The 25,005-nt window shown below is 37.1% G+C and overlaps 1 protein-coding gene across 2 annotated transcripts in view; it reads right to left on the reverse strand.

Annotated features, from left to right (window-relative positions):
- Window positions 1-4,323: 4,323 nt before the first annotated feature.
- Window positions 4,324-25,005, reverse strand: part of LOC138699604 (A disintegrin and metalloproteinase with thrombospondin motifs adt-1-like) — a 261,771-nt gene continuing 241,089 nt past the window's right edge. The window contains exons 11-17 of one of the 2 annotated variants that reach the window (XM_069825618.1): window positions 24,173-24,354; window positions 22,552-22,694; window positions 16,000-16,278; window positions 10,895-11,006; window positions 9,346-9,503; window positions 7,081-7,240; window positions 4,324-5,501 (exon numbers count right to left, since the gene is read on the reverse strand). In XM_069825618.1, the coding sequence (XP_069681719.1) occupies window positions 5,356-5,501; window positions 7,081-7,240; window positions 9,346-9,503; window positions 10,895-11,006; window positions 16,000-16,278; window positions 22,552-22,694; window positions 24,173-24,354 (1,180 nt within the window). In that variant the 3' untranslated portion in view covers window positions 4,324-5,355. The remainder of the gene's footprint in view (window positions 5,502-7,080; window positions 7,241-9,345; window positions 9,504-10,894; window positions 11,007-15,999; window positions 16,279-22,551; window positions 22,695-24,172; window positions 24,355-25,005) is intronic. The other variant, XM_069825619.1, reaches the window with a different exon arrangement.

The raw sequence follows: 25,005 nt of genomic DNA on the forward strand, positions 1-25,005 counted from the left end.
AATTATCTTTTACATAAATTGAAATTGATATGAAATTACCCACAATTCACTTTGAATCAAAATGACTTCATTCTTGGCGACTATCTATTGAATATGACATGACTTGGATTTGGAATGAATGGTACTGGTACATTATTTCTCTGTTATAGAATCATCTTATTCTTGTTTAGTAGCTTTAATTGAATTATCTTTTACATAAATTGAAATTGATATGAAATTACCCACAATTCACTTTGAATCAAAATGACTTCATTCTTGGCGACTGTCTATTGAATATGACATGACTTGGATTTGGAATTAATGGTACTGGTACATTATTTCTCTGTTATAGAATCATCTTATTCTTGTTTAGTAGCTTTAATTGAATTATCTTTGAAATTGATATGAAATTACCCACAATTTACTTTGAATCAAAATGACTTCATTTTTGGCGACTATCTATTGACTATGACATGACTTGGATTTGGAATTAACGGTACTGGTACATTATTTTTCTGTTATAGAATCATCTTATTCTTGTTTAGCAGCTTTAATTGAATTATCTATTACATAAATTGAAATTGATATGAAATTACCCACAATTCACTTTGAATCAAAATGACTTCATTCTTGGCGACTGTCTATTGAATATGACATGACTTGGATTTGGAATTAATGGTACTGGTACATTATTTCTCTGTTATAGAATCATCTTATTCTTGTTTAGCAGCTTTAATTGAATTATCTTTTACATAAATTGAAATTGATATGAAATTACCCACAATTTACTTTGAATCAAAATGACTTCATTCTTGGCGACTATCTATTGAATATGACATGACTTGGATTTGGAATTAATGGTACCGGTACATTATTTCTCTGTTATAGATGAATATATATTATCTGTCCAGTAAAATTTGATTACCTTCCATGTCATTGATTCAATTATTTTTTTTTTTACTTTCGCAAGCTATAGAACTGTCCAAGATACTGTTCTGCTTTACCATTAACTCATGTAGTCAATGAAGACGAAATATGTTTCCAGAGGGCAGTGTGAGTTTCTGGGTATGCCATTTTTCTGTCACACATAGAAGTAGAAGAAGGTTACCTACTTCGTATATCACATCCTCTTGACAGTCAAACCTTTCACATCTACTTACAAAGCTAAATTATACATTCTGAAATATATTCTGTGCTAAGAAAATAAAATTGCATCCAGTTCATTTGCCAAAGATGGTTTTTTTCCACTGCCAAGCAATTGACAACTAAATCCTAACCTAATTTCGATTTATATATCACTTATAGGCTACGTATGTTAGAAGGTATCTGAAGACTATGACCAGTGATATTATGAATGCCAAATATTCTGATGTAGGACACAAACATTTAGGCTTACATAATAGTACAATCAGTCGTAGGCATGGCAATTTCTGTGGTGCCATGGCTGTTTTCTGTTATGACAATAATTCTGTCGTGGAGAAACAGATTTTTCAGAATGATGAAGTATATTTCGAAAAATGGTTTCAATTTAGAGATAACATTTTCAAAATAAATACAATCTCCCAAAGAAAACAACTACAAGTGAAAATAACACGAATAGTCAAAGTCAGAGAATGTATTGAAACAACCAAAGAAGAAATAAACAAAATTATTATAAATTTCTGAAGAACAAAAAAATCCCAAGTGCAAATCAGTTACATGATCTGCTGAAATATCACAGTAAGTATATTACAAAACAAGTCCACCGAGTTAGCTTTGTGGTAGCACATCTGCCTGCAGGCTAGCCGGTCTAGGTTTCATTCTCAGCGGGATCAGATTTTCTTGTAAAATTTCTACCTCGAGACCAGGAGAGATGGTGGTGCACAACTTCTAGTCACTAGATTTTACACCAATATGCCTGGGTTAAATCCTAAATCTCTCCTTAGTGCATATGAAGAGAAGATATATGTCACTGTTGATAGTGATTTGTCTGTCAAATGAGGATGTTAAGGCTAATGGCCCCTTGGTACTTTTCGATAAGAGTAGGCTATGTGGCATCATCATCTTCACTCATTCCTTTCAGAAAATACAAGCAATTAATGGAAATGGCAAAGAGCAAACACTACTCAAAGATGCTTCGTATTGGACAGAAGAAGAAAGACCATTGTTGCTGCAAGGGATAGTAAGTATTGTAAGTTAAAAATTGAAATAGCAACCTATATTTTTAAATGAGGCACCTGAAGCTATCGCCAGTAGATGGCAGTAATATTGATGTGCATACAAGTGAAACAAAGAAGCAGCAGTTGCAAGATAGTGGTACCTCTGCATGATTTGATCTAAGCATTGATGCAGACTTTGTCTTGGACTGGTAATAATGCACCCAAGACTCATCATCTTTGATTATCTGGGCTAGCATATCGTCCCCTTCATTCTGCCTGCTAGAATCAAGTTACCAACCTTTCGCAAGTTTCCCTTCATGACGTTTTCCACAGGTCGACAGTTCCAGTGTTTAATACTTGTCCACCCTTCAGAGAACTTCTGCACTCAAATTGTAGACAGCTTAATGTGACAGGCAATGCTCACTATACACAGGCAGCATTTCTTTATGAATATCCTTTTGATCAGAAAAACCACACAATGGAATGCTGCTCGCCAATGGTACACTTGTACAGAGGTGCCACCATCTTGCAACTACTGCTACTTTGTTTTACTTGTGCCACTTGTGGGCATATCAGTCACCTTGACACCTGTATAATACTGTCATTTAGCAGTGATGACTTCATGTGGCTCATTAAAAAAATATGGGTTGCTACTTCAATTTGTGTATAATAAATAAATTCATAGGTACAGTGCAACTTCAGTAAGTCATTCTTATCACTCAAGTCAAACATCATGAAACAAGTTGGATTGTGTGGTATTCACCTGATTTTAAGGCGATACACTATTGAAATCTCTAAAATCCAAAGCTTTTTAGCTAGAGAGTTGTAATTTTTACGAATATGCATATCAATGACATAAGCACACATTATAAATTTCAATCTTTTCCCATAAACATAAAAAAATCGTAACTTCTTTTATCTAATTTATTCTTAATGGCACTGTAACACTGCATATTGTGTGTTCAATGAAGCATTAGTAATGCCCTACTCTAATTTGTTCATCTGTAAAAATATATATATATATATATATATATATATATCCAAGAACACATCCAAATGAAATTCTCAACACACAACTCAATTTCAGAACACACACACTCTTTGACTCCACATTACACTACACAAACACACCCCCACAGGAAAAACAAACTAAAGGCGCTAACGAGGTAATGTAAAATTTAACACGAGGAAGGACCCATAATATGTTTTCCAAAGTGATATAATGTTAAAAGTTGTGTAGTCAAGATATATATAATTTCTTCAATGTTCAAACATTAATAAAAGAATAATACTGCTGTACGTATAATTTTCTAGAAATAAAACTATGCTAAATACAGCAAATCAAAAGCTCCATTTCACAACAGAGATATTAATGAACAAGTATGCCAAGTTTCATCACTTTAGCTGTAACTACTAAGAAATACAAGTGAATACTTGTCGAAAATGTAGTAAATCTCTTTTTTGAGATAATTAATTTAAAGTTTTGGTTAGACATAACTCTTGAATTAACACAACTTCTACCAAATTCATTTGTAAATTTAATACACTGATATTATGCCATAAAATTTTCACGATAATACTCATGAAACAGTACAATTTTTAGTGCGAAAATAAAAAATATGTCAAAATTCAACTATTTCAATAGCCTTAATGGAAAAGAGTTCATCATAATCTGTCAACGCAATATGGAAATAAATACAGGTCATGACACATGGTGGATAAATTAGTTGTCTGTGCATAAGGAAAGGGAATAAGGGAGATAAAAACCAAAACGAAGGTAGCTTTTGTTCTTTTATTATTTTTATAAATACTATGTACTACAATGGAATGAAAAATCCTTCATAAATACATTGTCACCATTATTACCAACCTCTATACTGAGAACTTGCTTACATATATACACTTGATTCTCATTGCACAGGACTTGGCGACCTGGATGGGTCACCAATGTGTGGAGACTTGCTTCACAGGAAGGAGAAGCATGTCCCCCAAGAGAGCATGGAGCCGTCCTGGATATTACACACTCATCCTCTAAAAGAGCTACATCACATTTCTCACTGATCATACCTCTAGTAATTTTCTCTGCAACACCTTCAGACTCTGTCTAGGTGCCAGCAGAAAACTTCGATTGTTGTTTAGACAACTGTCCAAAGACAGGTCTGTACCAACAAGGCACCACTTATGAGACAACTAGGGCAGAAGATAATGGGGTAGGATGGCCAGTTCCTTTCCCCTTCCATTGCATACATCACCGATTAGCTACGTATTACACTAATCAGACTTCAGATGCATACAAACAATTGTTCTTCCTCTTGATCATCTTCAAAACTACCGGTACAGTAATGATCAAACTGGCGATAAATAATCTAATCACTGAAACTCTTACTCTAGGTACAATTCATTCCAAGGAGGCCTACAGTAACCACTGGACCATCAAGGATGACTTCCATATTGGAAGTTACAATAAAAGAAAAATCTCTTGCCTTTGCCCAGGATCAAATTTCTATGTCCTTTGGTCTGTAGCTAGTTCTGGTACTCACCAAGTCAACAGCTATTTAAAGACTTCTGCAAGTCATTACTTCTATCACATACGTAAAGAATCAGGGATCTGGTTATTCCTTCACCCATATCTTTTCCTGTAGCACCACGTTCTACTCACAAACCTTGATGCACATATCTTCATATTTCCAAACTACTACCAAGCTACAAAAACAAATGTCACAATTACTAAATGGGTTAATCAGTTATTAAATGTTTTTGTCGCCAACTTTGTACTGTATTTTATCATAAGAGTCCATTTACACATACTTAAGGTAATTTAAAATAAGGACGAAATCTACATTTAAATGAAAACCATTCGGTGAACTTAAGCAATCTTGTGTAGAATTCGACGATATTCAATTCTTACCGAATGTAAGTACATGAATCAAACAATACTACTAAGTTATAGCCTACACGAGACTTACTGCCTCAAATCTTACGTCTGTAAGAAGGGCAATATTAGATTGTACTATAATAAGGAAAAACATTTCCAATATGGACTGTTTCCTAGAGTATAATTGTCAATTCTTTATGCTGTTGCGTAAATGGATCCTGTTGTGTTAGTTATTTATTTTTGGTTGTATGTTTTGCCACACTGTCTACAAGACAAACCGTTACATGAAAGCTAATGTTCTACATAGCTACACACCTCCAAATATCACAGAATAATTGATGAGTGCATCTATCATAATCACCATCAGCCTGGAGATCTCCAGATGTCTTCGTAACCTCGCGCTTCATTGTTGAACTGCCCTGTTCCTGTCTTCACTTCTACGTGCACTGGATTGTTTAGATCTATAGAGAACTGGTTGCCGTAGGAACCATATTGGTGGTTACAATTGTCTGAAACAGAAGAAATAAAGAACTCTGGTAAGAGATTTAAATTCAGCAAGCTAAACCACACACTTCACGTTCTGCTGTGGTGTCCAAATTTTATGTTCATTTAGAATGTTAGCAATTCATGGCATAAATCGCAATGATAAATCGTATCTTCTTTGTTTTCTTCAATTTTCTTGCTTTGTTATATAGATTTCTAGCATTGTTGTTATAAAAATAAAATCTTGGAGAGTTTCTGCATCCTGTGCCGAACATATAATAATAAAATATCCTTCCGTTAAAAAATGGTGAACAATCATTTCTTGATACCTCTAGCCTGAACAGGGTGTATAATGATTAGGGACCGGATTTTTATGTAATTACATATTATTATATTCCTTTCAACCTAACCGTATATAAGTAACAAATCTTTGCGAATCTTGTAATTACCATTAACATATTAAAATTTGATACAGTACTATATATTTCTACATATTTACCCCACATTACATATTATGGCTTGATATTACATAAATCTATATATTTAGGGGTTTTATTCATTTTTACTTCTCTAAAAGGGAAAAAAAAATTCTGCTGGGGAAGTTTACAATTTGAAATACACGTTTACAATTTGAAATACACAGATTTAAAAAGCCTTTTTACCTATCCAAGAAAGGATATATTTCGGACGAAACATAATATTCTTAGTTCCAGGAAATAATAGAGGCATTCACCCAATGTGAGTTTATCTACTGTTTTTAACTAACTAAAATGGCTCCGTATCTTAAACCCTAACGACAAAAATAAAATCATGGCCGAAGCTTTCACTACAGATGGAAACATAGTAATGTGTCAAGTGTGCGGTAAAAAAGTCTGGTGCTCTATGAAATCACAACTGGAAAGTCTTACCTATGTTATACCTGCCAGATATTGATATTAAATATTTTTATGATTTTACATATTTTGGTACATATTCAGCTTATTTTTCTTACATAAATATGTACATATTTTACACCTTGATATTACATAAAAATCCGGTCCCTAATAATGATATTCCACACTCATCAGTCCATCACAAGTCCAAGTACGTAAAGATTAATTTTTTGGTCTTACAGAATATATCTGTTATGGTAACAATTGTTATTAGAGGAGAAAAATTCGCTCCGATGCTGGGGATGGAACCCAGGTCCTTGGTTCTACGTACCAAGTGCTCTAACCACTGAGCTATGCCAAAGTTCAATCCACAGCACCGGATCAGGCCACAAAGCGAAAAACACTGGAGGACAGAGAGTCGATCCAGTGCTGTAGATTGAACTTCGGTGTAGCTCAGTGGTTAGAGCGCTTGGTACGTAGAACCAAGGACCTGGGTTCGATTCCCGGCACCGGAGCGAATTTTTTTCCTCTAATAACAACAAACAACTCTAAGTAGTTTTTAGTTGAAAAGTTGTAAAGACTTGAAAACATTCCATACCAGCCTAGATTTAATTTGCTGGAAATTAATAACCGTGAGAGCAGATAGCTGTAAGCTAAAATCTGGTGACTTTTATTGGATGGAAACGATAATGGGGCAGGAACCTCATGAATTATTAACGTAGTAGGCTCTAACCTGTGGAGTTGAGCTTGGAGATGATGTGGTCGAGAGTGGTCTGGTCCAACGTGGTCCTCACCATGGTGGTGGAATTGTAGACTAGGCTACGCTTCAGGCGACCAATCAAAGGCAGTGTGTACTCCGATTCATGCACAGGTGTGTCATCAGACCCGAATTCCTGAGACATAAAAAGAAATAATTGTTATCACATATAACTGATTGCTTGATTTACCCTCCCCTTTAAGTAGTAGATCTTTAGGCCACTTTTTTTGATGCCACAAAATAATAACGCACACTTTTCATTACGCAAAAAGTAACTTGAGACTTTTTCCACAAAGCTAATAACACGCAGTATTTATGATGAATGACTCAGAGGACTGAAGTGAATAACGGGACTCGTATGATGGAAAGGTCATTGAAGTTTTAATTAAAATTGCACTTTAATCTAACCTAACCTAACCTAACCTAACCTAACCTAACCTAACCTAACCTAGTGCATACAAGGAAATGATCGGTATTATAAACATGACACACACTTTCCAATTATACATTTTACATGTATTGCAACAGTTTACACTACTTGTCATATACAAATAGGTAATGTTCCAGTTTATCTATATGTTTTTTCCTAAGCTGTCATCCAAAAGACGTAGGCCTACATAAATTGAATAATTTACTTTGGAGCTGAACAAGAATATACTCTTTTTCTGAATTGCACAAAGAGGCATTCTTTACAATCTCAAAAAGTAAGGTATTACTCGACCGAGACGAGTGTAGCCGCGGGCGTAATGTGAACTATCACGATGATGCTATACGAACGCAGGAGCAGTACAAGTGGCGCTCCGGGCTGCAGGGCTTCACTGGCCTCGGTCGAGTAATACCTATATATGATTTCATTTGTCAATTTAACGATTAAGTAGACATATGTAAATGATTTTTCCATAAATTCACATAAAATAGCTACCGGTATTCATACAGTTAAATAATATTCACCTATTTACAAACATCTACTTTAAATTAACAATGCAGGCTGTTAATGAACTCATGTTACAACGTTGAGTGCTATATGGAACATATTTTGCTAATAAATCAGTGATCGGAAATCTCTCCTTCCTCCGCTACAGCATACAAAAGATGGCTCCTAATGGGTAGGCCACCCATCGCGCACGTCATTCAAAAGGTTTCATTTGACATCACTAAGAGGGCTGGGCCTTGGATTAGGCTGAATGATACTGAAACTGATCAGAAAGAGAAAAAGGAATTGGTTAAGTCACTGGCTGAGGAGAAACTGCCTACTAAAGGATGCACTGGAAGGAATGGTGAACAGGAGAAGAGTTCGGGGCAGAAGAAGATATCAGATGATAGACGATATTAAGATACATGGATCATATGAGGAAACAGGAAGGCAGAAAATAGGGAAGATTGGACAGTGCTGGGTTTGCAGTGAAAGACCTGCCCTTGGACAGAACACTTACGTATGTATGTATGTATGTATGTATGTATGTATGTATGTATGTATGTATGTATGTATGTATGTATGTATGTACAGTAGAACCCCGATTATCAGTCACCCTATTAACCGATTGGCGGATTATCCTACTGTCTTTCTCTCACTCTTTTTTTTTTTTGTTACAGAAACATATGAAGTAGCCTACTACTGCACGTTATATTAATACTTATTTTTTTCTACGGAGTGTTATTACAAGCCTTTACACTTACACAGTTTGGTCTACTGTTCGAATTGCCGTACTGTACAACTTCTATATAAAATGTATTCCGTAAGTGTCAAAAGAAAATGTGTTGTGCTAAGTATCGAAAAAAATGTAATAATTGTGTGGTTTGGGAAAGAGAAACTGTGACTCATCTTGCATCAGAATACGAAACTGATATTACAACTGTGCGCGATTTAATAGAAATCAAGGATAAAGTGTATAGAGTATGTAAATCTACGACATGAGATCTCTACTATTCCTACCTTTCCGCTAACAGCCATTACAAGAAGTTTATTTGCCCCTTAAAAACACATTATTGACAACCGAATTTAAATTAGTGAACTTCTGATTCTCTACCTAGCGTGTTAAACACAAAACCACGGAGGAAATTACGAATCACTTAATTTACGAAAATATTTTAAGGTCCGGTACGGATTATCCGATTTTTTCGATTAACCTTTCAGTCCATCCCCTTCATTACCATGGATAATAGAGGTTCTACTGTATGTATATATGTTTGTTGTAGTTCAGATACAAAGGAGACAAGAAGATCAATGATCAATAAACTCACCAGACACTTTCCACTAACACAGTACGATTTCTTTTCAGGTACGCCGCGACTGCAGTCTGTGCCAAATGGGAACCAGCCGTCTTCTCCGTTCACCAAGTAGAAGCGGTGGTTCACCTCATCGTCCTGGCAGGCCACGCGGCAGGGACGATCGGGGTCCTCTGTTAGCAAATACATATAGGAAACCGAGTCAAAACTCTGTTTACAATTCCATAAACATAAGCTCAGGGCGAGGCCTGGCAACTGAATGCTCTGTGGAGTAGGAGAGAGCGGCCCTTGCTTACGAAATACTACTGCCAGTCTGCAGTGCAAAACAGCTGTGCAGAGGCGGATTACAAATTATATACAATAGAAATTATATTCACTCTCTCAACAATTAATAGTTAGGCTTTAAATGGGATTGAAGGGACAAATTTCAAATAAAATTATAACATTTCTATTTGAGAAAATGAACTTACACAATCAGTATTCAGTATTTATAGCGTTTAATAAGGATACATAATACTGTATATGTAGTATGAATAGTACAATATTGTTCAACTGTATATATGCATAGCCTATGTGACTTATTTTTATATAACTACAACAGAATTTATCCTAGTGTCATACAATAATTCATAATTGTAACAAAATACGAAACACTAGACTAGACGGCAGTTCGGAAGGCGGTCGGTTGCTATATGCGCCGTAGCATTTCTGGTATGTGACGTCACAAGCTTGTACAGTAGAACCAATCGGAATCAGTCTATAACAAGTACTTCCCGAGTTCGTTAGTTCACGTGTGAGTGTTTCAATACATTAAATAATTAAAAGTAACATTTACTGTGTGTGTAAGATAAACAAATGGAAGAAGAGACTGTAAAAAGACAAGTATTGCACAGCCAGGCGTGGAAAATAATGTATAAGGTGTATAATTATTATAAAAACGTTGACGAGCAGAACGCTGCCGGCCATCTTGATGCGGCTGCAACGTTGCCAACGTGCAAGAAACGACTTCAGAAGCATGTGGTGTGGGATTGAGAACCGTGCAAAGGATATTGTTAGTGAAGGAAAGAGAGTTTGTTTGGTGTCATGCTTACAGTAATCAACGGCTAAGATCATTATTGTCTTTTGATAATTTAAATTCTCTCCTGCGCTATTTGTATTGCACGTGCTCGTGAAGTACGATGTGGCAATGTTGTACGCTGCCTTGCTCTCTCTATCTGTCTCTCTCGACCCAAACGCTAGCAGACTACCGCCTTCCGAATTGCCGTCGACTCTAATACAATAGTCAACATAATATAAATAATATCTGTGGTATTTTGAATTGCCTTATTTGACACTCTTTTTTGACCCTCTGCTTCTTCCGCGACTCTCCATTCTCTTTTTCATCTTCTGCGTCTTCCATGAAGTCTCACCCTCTTTGTTTCATTTTCCTCCACTTCCACGACTCCTGTTTTCAATAACTGGGTTATGAAGCATCACAATTCAACTTTGGGCGACAATTGAACATTAATTTTGCCGAAAGATACCTCAAGGGTTTTTCTACATGCCCATTAGGTTCAATACTTACGAGCCACGGGTGAGATCTGCATTCCGAAGCCAGACAACCTCCTCACTCGCTCCCGGTACTTGCTGCACACGGTGGTTGCATGCTCGAATGGTGTCTTCAGTCTGCCGCATCCCTGAAGAAGTTTGCGGTTTCATTAAAGCACGTGGCTCCAACAGCTTTTTCAATATTTAACACATCAGCCAACAGTTCTACAGTAAACCTATCTGTAGAGCAGGCATGTCAGAAATCAGACTCTAAATGTGCAGTTATGTGCGCGGATCGCCGGTCTGTGCAGGTTGCATCAATCAAGCGTTGCTCTTACCCATTCTTAGCTGGAGGGGTGTACAATAATCTATTCTGCGCTTCTAGGGTTGGATTAAATAGACATTTGGACATTATAAACATAGTTAGCAGAACGAAAAAAAAAAACACAGGTATTATCAGTGTATATATTTGACAATTGTAATACAAGAAACTTTAGGCTTACTCAGTTATACTTCACAAAGTAGTGGTTTGTAAAGCATAATTTATTAATATGATTTTTATACAGTATTTGAAGAAAAAAAATTGCAGTAATTTCGAAACAACAAGGAACGAACAAGTATTTCATTTTATGTAGTAGATACTAATTATTTTAAAGTAATAGGCCCTACTCTTTCATTGTTCGTCAAGCATTATTATTTACGTGACCATTGGTGCACAAATGTTGAAGAAAATATTATACTCCCAATTAATTACATGCAGTAGGACATTGCGAAGCTTTTACACTGAAATCATTTCTTTGCTGTATGTCAATATAAATTAATATTAATATTAATAAATATAAATTAAGCTTAGAATTTAATTTCACATATAGTTTATTTGAAAACGTTGAGAGCAAGTATCGAAAAGTTGGGAGCGTTACTCAAAGAAATTAAAAGTGTAGTTCACAAGCTGTGGAGCGACGATATTCTCTTTATGTCAGATTTAAAGATTAATTAATATAAGTATATTGAATTAATATTGTGAAGTGAGATGGAAAATTTGCCATTATATATTTTTCCAGAAAATTTTTCCGCCTTGCAAATAGTTGTTTTCTTCTCTCCTTACAGCCTCAAGAGCCTCACATGCATTCCTTACTATATTCTCATCACTTACCAGTTTATGAAGTGAAAGTGGTAAGTCGTCTAACCTTTGATGGCTGTGTTAGTACAGACTCCAAAACAACCCCATTGTCAAGTACGTTTTGCCGTGAGAGTACTCATTAAGAAACAAGCGCTGGCAATGTCATATTTTGAGAACTTTACTAATCTGATCTAAATTGTCACCTCACAACACTATTACCTCGACATAGACTGATGAAAACCTTTCATTTTAAAATAATTATTATTGTTGGCTGAGGAAAACATTATAACAATTATGTTACACGATTCCTAATTTCTCTTCTCCGTTATCTGTGAACTCCTCACTTTATTTATCATAACTCATTCACAGACAGCCAAATCGGCACTCGTACTGAAACTGTTTTACTGAAACAAAAGCTGCTGCAGGTATTGTATAGCCCTGTCGCGTTCCCCTCCAAGGCGATTCACTCCCTCCAGGTAGGGGAATAGAGAATGCACATCGCACAGAGACAGTTGCACAATGTGCAGGGTTTTGACATGCCTGCTGTAGAGAGAGATGAATTTTATTAAGATATTTTCCTTTGAATTTGAAACTTAAATATTGGTCTTATGTTTGCAATGGGTTACAAGTAAAATAAATAAGGCAGTAGCCCTACTTTCATCAGCACTTTTTCAAGTAGGCCTACAAGCGTATAGTGTATAATTTCAAGTCATAAATAAATTACGGAATTGGTCTTACAACCTATATTACACTTTATAAGGAATCTTGTTTAAAAGTAGTAAATAAATATTTATAACTACAGCAAATTTTGGTACCGATACTTAATATTATAATTAGATTTTTTATTTTAGTCTTAATGGGTTAAGAGAAAACCCTGGAAAAACCTCAACCAGGCAACTTGTCTCAACTGGGATTTGAACCCTTGCCCGCTCGTTTCAGTGTCAGACATGCTAACCGTGCATTAAATTGAAGGTTAAAAAAAAACACAGTCCAAAAACATAAATTTTCAGGAGAAACAAAAAACTATCTGGCATGGGTGTTGTTGACACTTCAAGCAAGAAATTCATTATGCCATTTGAAGAGTACAGGGGAAAAAGGGGGGATGTCCACTTTCAGGCAAAATTCAGATTTCCATTCCCTTATATACTTCATATGAAGTGAATTCATTCTACACTTAGAACAGGGGAAGAAAGTTCTTAGTCACAGAATAACTGCTGGTTAAATCCTCAGTATTATATTCGGAATGATAGAGTTTCACATTTGAACGTTTCTAAAACAAAATTAATACCATTTTCATTAACATCACATGGCCTTGAGCAACTAGAAATAAATAATAATATAAACATAACTATACATGATTGTAACCTACCTACTTGCTCATGTAACGCTTTGAGTATATCCTCACAAGTTAAATATTTGGGCATTATTATTGACCAACATTTAAAATGGGACAAGCATATCTCCTTTCTGTGTAACAGATTGCGTAAAACAATCCACAAATTTTCCATTCTACGCTCTTATTTACCTGTTTATGTCCTGCGTACTGTGTACTTAGCTCTGTTTCAATCAATAATTCAGTATGGTATTTTAGGTTGGGGAGGAATGGCAAAATCGACTTTCCGTCCTTTAAATCTGCTCCAAAAAAGAATTATCAAAATTTGTCTATATAAACCTTTTGATTACCCAACAAAATTAATTTTTCAGGAATTTGGCATATCAAATTTAGAACAAATTTATAAACAAAAATTGCTGATTTACTTCCATAAAAACCACAATAAATTTAAATATGATCCTCATGAATACCAGACGAGACAAAACTACAGTTTCTTTCTAAATACTCCCAAATGCCACACAACTGCTGGATTAAAACACAGCAGAAATTTTGGACCCAAAATATATAATACATTAATTAGAGCTTACCCTGAGCTAAGTACACTTAACACACATAGATTTAAGAAACAAATCAGATTAATTATTTAATTGTTTAAGCTAATTGAGTTAAAATTGTTACTCTAATATTCATGTACTTCTGTATTTTCTATTTGTATATAGACCCTGTTATTACATGCTGTATGTATTTTACCATTTATTAATGTGATTGTGCTCAATGAACTCTCGTAATTTTGTGATATATTTTGTATAACTGATCTGAACTGCGCCCGAGCACGAGCTTCTGTTCTTTCGGGCTGCAATGCCTAATGTAGCTCAAGTGTATAGTATTAATAAATATTATTATTATTATTATTATTATTATTATTATTATTATTATTATTATTATTATTACATTTTAAAATTGGTTTCCTGAGAATTGTTTAAAAGTGGACATCCCCCCTTTTTCCCCTGTACTCTTCATTTCTTAAGGTATTGTAGAAACTTGGGAAAACTTAAGTAGCTACGTTTATAACTTAAATTGCCTCATAGAAATAGGCTGCATGTGTAACTGTAGGTAACTGTGGGTAATGGTTGTTTTTTTTTAAATTCTCTGTTATGGCTGAAGTATGCCTCTCCTTTAATCTTCTTTTTCTTTATTATATCCTGTTTCTTCTTCTTTCGTTGCTTATGTTTCTTTCTTGCAGTTATTTCTGCAGCTAAAGATGACTCCATAACTAATACAATTCACGTGTCAAAGTAATTTTCTCTGAGGTGGCTTTTGCCGCATACGTAAGAAACAGAACTACCAATCTACTGCAGTTTAAAATTGTATGGATAAATGTTTTTCAAGATGATATGAATGGGACATCTGTAAATGCTACCATCGTCCTGGCTTAACAATGACTGTTTTCACAAAATAAAAGTCTTTGGACTATGGTTGTTTCATGAAAACCACTGAAAATTTCCATTCCTATAACATATGCATATGGTGTTTTTCCCCTAACAACTCCGCTACAATACTATGCTCACCATATTCTTAATATCTCAAATTTGCATTTTTTGAACTATGATTTTTTTTAAACTTTCAATTGCTTTTTTTTAGTTGGTTATTTAACGAAGATGTATCAACTACTAGGTTATTAATTAGAGCTTACCCTGAGCTAAATACACTTAACACACATAGATTTAAGAAATAAATCAGATTAATTAATTAATTGTTGAAGCTAATTGAGTTAAAAATTGATACTCTAATATTTATGTACTTTTGTATCTTCTATTTGTATATAGACCCTATTATTACATGCCGTATGTATTTTACCATTTATTAATGTTATTGTGCTCAATGAACTCTCTTAATTTTGTGATATATTTTGTATAACTGATCTGAACTGCGCCCGAGCACGAGCTTCTGCTCTTTCGGGCTGCAATGCCTAATGTAGCTCAAGTGTAAAGTATTAAATAAATAAATAGGCCTAAAATTTTAAAAATAAATAAATTTAGCGTCGATGAAATTGGTGATAGATGGTATTTGGCGAGATGAGGCCGAGGATTCGCCATAGATTACCTGGCATTCACCTTACGGTTGGGGAAAACCTCGGAAAAAACCCAACCAGGTAATCAGCCCAAGCGGGGATCGAACCCGCGCCCAAGAGCAACTTCAGACCGGCAAGTAAGCGCCTTAACCGACTGAGCCACGCCGGCGGCTAATTGTTTTATTATAGTGAAGAATGGAGTCAGACGGATCGTATGGAAAACCACTTATATCTGTTTCCACGGTACCAAGAATGACCAGAGTAAACATTTTATGTCAAAAGGTTGAAGTTCCTGCAATGGCAGAGAGTGAACGAAGTGGGACAAATGACCTTTAGGCTAGGAGTTCGTATAAAGGTTGAGATGAGTCCCAAGAACCCTTGCAATGATGCGATTTTTATCGTGTGCCTTATAAATGTCCCTCCTCCCTTCGTATAAAGGTTGAGATGAGTCCCAAGAACCCTTGCAAGGATGCGATTTTTATCGTGTGCCTTATAAATGTTTCTCCTCCCATTTTCCCGTTGTTTCATTCTTTCATGTCGAAAGTCATACCGGCAATTTTCTCTTTTGCACCTTAAACATAGCCAGAAGGGACCAGTGGAATAGCAGCGAGGACTCACCAGTTTGTCGGGCTCGCAGAGCTGGATGCTGGTGACGCGGCCGCCCTCGCAGTTGTCCTCCAGCCTGCACTTGATGTCCTTGGCCACTACGAGGCGCAGGCCTCGTCCTGGGGCCAGGCAGTTGAAGTGGCAGCCGCTCGCGGGGCTCCACAGCCTCCGGAGCTCGGGCACCTCCCGCCGCCTGCCCTTGTTGCGCGACACCTGCAGCCGAGAGGACACGGGGCACATCTCGGGCAGCGTGCTGAACGGCGCCATGTCGTAATTGTCGCATACGAACTCCTGCAGCACATCACACACAGTGTTCTTTTACGAGGTGGTCCAATGCGTCACTGCTGGACAAAACGTTGAACTTACGGCACGTTCAGTTGATCAAGCCCTGTGACTGTAAGGCTGCATAAACAGTGCAAACTAAAAACATGGAATCCTGTGTAAGCCTACATATTTACAAGGAAAATTCAGAATGAGAAACATACAGTACGTAAGAAGTAAACTTGTCTGTTGATTCTCGAGTGGCATTTCGATTGATGAAATCGATTGTGGGCTGAAGTGTTTGAGCAGTATTTGTGGGAAATTATACTAAGGTTGGATAAAAAGTAATGGCAACAGTTCGATATTTCTGACATTGCTTTATTCACAGGGGTACAACATTTACGTACCTTCTATGTAGTCGCCCCCTTATTTATCACCTTTTGCCAAATGTTTGGAAGGCGTCGTACACCATCAGCGCGTCCATCTTTGTTGATGTTCCGTATTGACCGCCCTATAGCACGGATAAGTTCATCTCTGGTATTGTACCGAGTCCCACGCAGTGGTTCTTTCACTTTAGTGAAAAAATCGTAATCGCATGGACTCATATCGGGTGAGTACGGTGGATGTTCCAGAATCTCCCATTGCCAGCGGCGCAAGAGGTCCTTGACAGCAGCAGCGGTGTGACTCCTTGCATTATCATGAAGAATGATGGGATTCTGTACCACCAAGTGTCTTAGTTTTCTCCTGAGGGCTGGACGATGGTGGTGCTGCAGGAACCTGCAGTAATAGTCCGCGTTTACCTCTGCCTTGGAGGTACAGCGTGGTGCAGTATTACCCCATCAATTTCATGAACAACTTCTTCACAGCGCTTTGTATAGGGCGCACTTTCTTTGGACGAGGAGAAGCAGGATGTTTCCATTCATTTGATTGGTGTTTCAAGTTTGGTTCATACGAGCGAGTCCAGGTTTCGTCCATAGCGACGACTCGTCCAAGAAAGCCAACAAGACCTTCCCGGAATGCTTTAATCCATCATGCCACTGTGCGATATGGCAACGCTGCATCGCCACATGCTTCACGCAGTCCCAGAAAACATTCTTGTGCACTACGACCTCATGCCATTTCAATTTTGATCCAGAAACGTTGCTCTAGTTTTGTAAACATGGTCTTAGGGCGCTCGCACTATCCCTGTGAAAGTCAACGTTCTACACACTGCAGTAGATTGACAGAGGACTGTCGCCGCTAGTTGCACTAACTCATCTAACAGTCCTTGTTCATTCCACATAGCTGGCAGCTCTCGAACGCACCATCGTCACGTGATAGCAGTGTTGCCATAACTTTTTATCCAACCAATGTACAAGTGCTAGAGTCGACGGCAATTCGGAAGGCGGTAGTCTGCTAGCGTTTGCGTCGAGAGAGACAGATAGAGAGAGCAAGGCAGCATACAACATTGCCACATCGTACTTCACGCGCACGTGCAATACAAATAGCGCAGGAGAGAATTTCAGTTATCAAAAGACAATAATTAACTTAGCCGTTGATTACTGTAAGCATGACACCAAACAAACACTCTTTCCTTCACTAACAATATTCTTTGCACGGTTCTCAGTCCCACACCACATGCTTCTGCAGTCGTTTCTTGGACGTTGGCAACGTTGCGTCCAGCATCAAGATGGCCGGCAGCGTTCTGTTCGTCAAAGTTTTTAAAATAATTATACACCTTAAACACTATTTTCCGCACCTGCCTGTGCAATACTTGTCTTTTTACAGTCTCTTCTTCCATTTATTTATCTTACACACAAACAGTAAATGTTAGTTTTACTTATTCAATGTATTGAAACACTCACACGTGAACAAACTAACTCGGGAAGTACTTGTTATAGACTGATTCCGATTGGTTCTACTGTACAAGCTTGTGACGTCACATACTAGAAATGCTACGGCGCATATAACAGCAGACCGCCTTCCGAAATGCCGTCTATTCTAGGAAGTCTCACTTCGGTTTTTCATTGAAAACGTTTTATGTATTGTTTCTAACAATGTAGAAAAAGATATAGATGCAAAGTGCCTATTCACATTTAGTTCAAATATTTGCCCAAAAATTGCTCTTGGTACATATATCTCCATAACATTTTTTTCTTTATTTCCTGAAAAATTTAGGGCTTATCATTTGACAATTACATCGTTTTCCATAAAAAGCCTTCAATTATTATGTTTTGTTGCTGGGACTGTAGGCTTTGTTTACACCAGAACATACGAAATAGGTTTATTCGGCAATTGATCTTCCATTACTGTATCATTCTTATTTTCCATTGGTTATATTACTTGGCGGACAATTCTACTTTCGTGAACTTCGAATTTTGATTGGGTTGTGGGAGGGGTTTGTGTGAACAAGATGGTAATGCGTATGCAAAGGGATGGAACCGTTGCTTTTATAGACGGAGGAGTGTTTTGGTGATGCAGCCTGACAATTGATGCCACTTACAATTTTAGGTAACTTATTGCTTTGTTGACGCGTTATATTTCCTCCAGGTTTTGCCACTTGGGAAAATCACAATAAGCAAAACGTAGAAGCTCCGCCCACGACCCCTTCCACTTTTCCCCTACTAGCTCACCAGACACTCTATATGATAGGCGAGTGTTCTGTCGAATACACATTTCATGTGGGTGTGGATAACTTCCCCTACTGGCTTTCTCTTTATTGCGATTTATCCTGTTACTTTGCTACAGGAGAGTTTGGAGGTGAGGGGAATTCCTAGATGGCGCCAGATAGGATAGTTGAACGTTTTGCTATTGTGATTGGTTTGTTTGTGTTTTCCGTGTTGAATATGTTCCATCACTTATTGGTCCAATTTAGATATTGCCTGAGTTCAGTAACTTGTTTGCGGAGGGGATCAGGGGTGGGTGGTCCAATAGGCGACGTCGTCTGCGTATTGTACATTTCTATTAGCGGACTATTGGGGAGGGGAATATCTACCTCATAGATATTGTGCAGGGTGGGAGATGTGTCACTGCTGTAATAGTCCTCTTGTCGAGAAAGTTCTTTCTTTCCTAGTCTTTTCAGAGTTGCCCCAAGAAAAATTCTTATTGTGCTATTCATAGACATTTCGCTAGCCCGCGCTACGAGCGTGCTAAACTAGCCCCGACTATCGACTGTTTACTTGTACAGGATTCGTATTATATTATATTGCTAACACTGGTTTATGAATACGAAAAGCGTTAGTTCGCTGATCATCCACCGGAAGCCCGCGCTAAGAATGTCTATGAATACGGCCCCTAAAGTTTGTTATTTAATTCTGCATTTTAATTCTAATTTCGATTATTTAATTCTGTATGGGAATACCTCTTTTTACTCTAATAATATAACATTGTATACAAGTTACGCCACATTTTGCTGATGATCAGTTATCAATGGCCCAAGCTTATGTTGATTTAGAATATATGACAAGAAAATTTATAGAGGAATATAATAAATGGGCATTAATACTGAATAACTAACTAACTAACTAACTAACTAACTAACTAACTAACTAACTAACTAACTAACTAACTAACTAACTAACTAACTAACTAACTAACTAACTAACTAACTAACTAACTAACTGGCTTTTAAGGAACCCGGAGGTTCATTGCCGCCCTTACATAAGCCCGCCATTGGTCCCTATCCTGAGCAAGATTAATCCAGTCTCTACCATCATATCCGACCTCCCTCAAATCCATTTTAATATTATCTTCCCATCTACGTCTCGGCCTCCCCAAAGGTCTTTTCCCCTCCGGTCTCCCAACTAACACTCTATATGCATTTCTGGATTCGCCCATACGTGCTACATGCCCTGCCCATCTCAAACGTCTGGATTTACGTAATGTTCCTAATTATGTCAGGTGAAGAATACAATGCATGCAGCTCTGCGTTGTGTAACTTTCTCCATTCTCCTGTAACCTCATCCCTCTTAGCACCAAATATTGAAGAAAAAATATTTAGCCTATCAATTGATAAACCAAGGGAAAATTTGATTTTTGAAAATTTCTGTATCAGATGAGATAGAATACAAAAAATAAGGTTAGAAAATAACAACATTTTTGTAGTTACGCAAAATTGGAAAGACCATCTGTCAAGAATGGAAGAAATTCGGGTTTCAGATATGTTTTTCAAATAGGCTATCAACCTAGAGGCAGAAGAAGAACGGAAGTCTCAGGAAGTGATGGCCTTGAGATCGGAACAGATCGAAAGGCATAAGTCATAACAGCAAAAAGAAGATATCTATACTTCGCTCCATAATGTATGACAGGAGATGTAAACATTGCTGGCAGAGGAGAAGATAAGTATAATTGCTCTTCAACCAATGACAGAGGTCTCATTCCACACTTGTCTTGAAGTTGGGCAGTCTGAAGCGTTCTCCTCCGCCCAACTTCAAGATAAGCGTGGAATGAGACTTCTACCATTAGTTGAATAGCACCATAATTATTCCATTTTCATTATCTGAAAAATGTAACAAACCTCCTACATCTACAGTATATTAAGTATTAAATTACATAATTCTGATTGTTGTCTTATACAGTGTAAATGTCCGGTTATTAAAGAGTCCTCTGAAGTTAAGTATTTAGGCATAATTTTCGATAATCATTTAAAATGGAGCCAACACATTAATTACCTTTGTAATAACTTACGTAAAATGGTACATTATTTTGTTTTATTGAGGAATTACTTGTCAATAAGTTCATTACGCACAATATATTTAATTTTATTTCAATCGGTAATTATGTATGGAATTATAGGATGGGGTAGCTCATTTAAATCCAATTTTAATCCAATTTATTTATTACAGAAGAAAATAATTAAAATATGTCTTCATAAACCTATTGATTTTCCATCTCAAAATTTGTTTTTAGACTTTAATGTACTTAACGTAAGACAAATTTATTATATTGTATTAATAAAATTCATACATAAAAATCGAAATAATTTTGAATTGTATTCTCATAGTTATGAAACAAAAGGTATGAATTCTTTAAGATTGTTTGAACCAAAATGCAACACTGTTACAGTATTTAATCATAGTAGTAATTTAGGCCCAAGAATATATAACAAATTTATATTTAAACGATGAAAGAGTAATGGAACGGAGAAAAATTCTCTCCGGCGCCGGGATTTGAACCCGGGTTTTCAGCTCTACGTGCTGATGCTTTATCCACTAAGCCACACCGGATACCCACCCCGGCGTCGGACAGAATCGTCTCAGATTAAGTTCCAACTCTTGGGTTCCCTCTAGAGGTCGCCCTCTGCATTACGTCATAGATGTCTATGAACGTAGGACCGAAGTCCATACATGTGCTGGGGTGCACTCGTATGATGACGCAGAATATCTGCATGGAAATATCATATGTACTTCGGTACATTAAAATAATATATATTTTATTTAAATATCCTAATCTTGTCAATTCTAATAGTTCTAGTATTAAATTTAAAAAGTTATGTTTGGATTTTATAAAAATTGAAAAATTGTAAATTTAAATTTATATACTATAACTGCATAGTAGACATAAGACAAATTGTATTGTATAATTATTAATTTCAATTCAGGAATCCGCCCCTGAGCACGAGTTCTACTCTTTCAGGGGCGAGCTAAAGTTTTTCTGTAGTATATATTATATTTTATGTTACAATTGTTAGCAAAATAATAAATAAATAAATAAATTATACTTCTCTCCTCCTTTGCCAGCAATGTTTACATCTCCTGCCCTATGGAACGAAGTAGGCCTATAGTGGGGTGATGTCAAATAGTGAATCGTCGACCGATCGCGAAGTGGCTGGTATAAGTCTTATGAGTTTTGTGTGATATATTTCGTAATATGAGTTAGGTGCTGGGGGGTCGAGTGTGGTTTGGTATGATGTGTATATTTTCTATAGTATGGCTGAGACAATCTAGTTTGCCACACGTGTCATGAACTATTTGTTGTCCATTGTGTAATGGATGGTTTGTGGTTGGGTGTTTCCCTCATATTGGTTTTATCGTACCGTAGTGGGTTGTGGATTCTGTTGCTGTTAAGTCTGCAGGTCTTTGCCATCTGCGTGCCTCAAAACGTTGTACGGCGTTTCGGACGTCTGTCTTTGTCTGCATGTTTGTCTTTGCGTTGTTCTTTTTGTCTCCATTAGTTTGATGATGTCTAGCTGTAGTCGCCTTCTTGTGTCCGTGGTGTGTTTTCTTATTGGATATATTCAATGCAGCTTTAAGCATCTGTACAGAAGTTTCGTCGTCAAGGGAAAATTGAGAAGGAAAAGTGAATGGGGAACTACGGCTACAATACCTCACATCTTCCAGCGATGCAGTACATGGACTTCCCGTAGCGTGATCGATGACTCTGACATGCCGTGCCGTCGGGAAAATTCCAGCCTCGGCTCTTGGATCCTCCATTTCTCTTGTAACACCACACAGTGCACGCTTCTTCGGCTGAAAAATGATGATTCATTAAGTGCTACCTGTGCACATTATATTATACATTTATGCTATTGGATTGGAAAAGAAATTATCAGAGGTCAATGCTTTCCACGCTAACGATTAATAACTTTTTGACATTACAATTAAAATAGAATGTGTATCTTTATGCTTGGGTGAGACAAGAAGGAAATTCTATCATTATGCAACGAAATATATGAGCAAGGCGACTCGCCTGAAGATTTTATGGAGACGGTGTTACTTCCAATACCGAAGAAAAATAATGCCAAGAAATGTAACGAGTTCAGGACTATCAGCCTGATATCGCGCTCGCGAAGATTTTTCTGCGAATACTGAATCGACGTTTATATTCTAAGATGGAAGAAAAGTTGGAAGAAGAGCAGTTTGGCTTCAGGAAGGAAAAGGTACGAGAGATATAATTGGACTGCTACGAACAATCGGCGAAAGATACCTAGAGAAGAATAAAGAAATGTATATAGTATTTGTGGACCTGGAAAAGGCGTTTGACAGATTGGATTGGAATAAACTGATGGGGATCCTAAAGAAAATTGGCGTGAATTGGAAATAGAGGAGGCTGTTCAATAACCTTTATATGAAACAAAGAGTCAAAGTCAGGATAGGAGAAGAAATGTCAGAAGGAAGTGAAATAGGGAGAGGAGTATAACAAAGACATCCTTTATCATCTACCCTGTTCAACATCTACTTGGAAGGATTTAGTGAAGAACTATTTTTCAGAACATGGGAGGAGTGATAGTAGGAGGAAGAAGAATAAAGTGTGTAAGATTTGCTGATGATATGGCTTGTTAGCAGAAGAGGAGATGATACTAAGGGATATGCTACTGGAGCTAAATGACAGCTGTGAGCAGTATGGAATGAAGATAAATGCCAATAAGACAAAGACCATGGTCATAGAAAGAAAAGTAAAGAAGGTACACTTGAGAATTCTAAATGAGGCAGTAGAACAGCTTCAAATACTTAGGGTGTACTATAAGCAGTAACATGAGCTGCTGTCAAGAAGTAAACATGAGAATAGCAATGGCAAAAGAAGTTTTTAATAGAAAAAGGAGCATCTTCTGCGGACCTCTAGAAAAAGAACTAAGGAAGAGGTTAGTGAAGTGCTTTGTGTGGCAGGTAGAAACATGGACATTACGACGAAATGAAGAGAAGCGAATAGAAGCATTTGAAATGTGGATATGGAGAAGGATGGAGCGTGTAAAATGGACAGACAGAATAAGAAACGAAGCTGTGTTGGAATGAGTGGATGAAGAAAGAATGATGCTGAAACTGATCAGGAAGAGGGAAACAAATTGGCTGGGTCACTGGCTGAGAAGAAACTGCTTACTGAAGGATGCACTGGAAGGAATGGTGAACGGGAGAAGAGTTCGTGGCAGAAGAAGATATCTGACGATTATGCTGCTGCAGTTGACGGCTAGTGAAGCAAACATGTGGATTATAGTTTAAACTATACTCACCATCGGAGCTAATCCTCTGCAGTCCCGTTCCAAGCAGCTCTGTGTCGACTTCCCTCGCCCGCAAGCAGATCTGGTCCGCGAAGTCTCTTATCGTCGTTCGCTGAACGTTACCGCACTGTTCAGCGAAACAAGTCCTGAACCTGCGGTCGCTCCCTCTGCAGGGCAGACCCTCGTTCTCTGGCCTGCAAGTCACAGCTCATTTATAACAAAATAATCTTTATGAGTTTTCTTTATTTTATTGGTAAAGAATAGAATCTTATTAGATCATAGAAATCAATCCGGTTATTTAATTCCTCTCTCCCAAAATGAGCTTCCACAAAATAGAAACTTAGTTAAATCGCTTTCTCGTGCCAGGAAACTAGATTCACCCAATTTCCTTAGGCCCGTTTCCAAGATAACATTTTCAAACACAACAGTTTCTTATTAGATCGTAGAAATCAATATAATTATTATTTAATCCCCCTAAATGAGTTTTCCCAAAGTCGAAATGATTCTCGCGCCCGAAAATTATATTCACCCTATTTCATCAAAATTCTTAGACTCACTTCCAAGATTAAATCTTCGAACTTACAACAATTTTGTTGCTTATTATACCGTAGAAATTAATCAATTAATAATCGCAAAGGTTATTTAACCCCTAAATGAGTTCTTCCAAAGTCGAGAACTACGTAATTAAATCGATTTGTCGCATCCGAAAACGCTGGATTCATTCATTCTTTCTTTCTTTCTTTACCTTAGTTTAACCTCTTCCTTTTAGGTTCATTTATAGGACTCAACAACACACAGGCCTTACAGGGCCGCGACCTGTCGGGAGAGGAATTAATCTATAGATC

The sequence above is a fragment of the Periplaneta americana genome, chromosome 5, assembly GCF_040183065.1.
Source record: "Periplaneta americana isolate PAMFEO1 chromosome 5, P.americana_PAMFEO1_priV1, whole genome shotgun sequence".
Lineage (NCBI taxonomy): Eukaryota > Metazoa > Arthropoda > Insecta > Blattodea > Blattidae > Periplaneta > Periplaneta americana.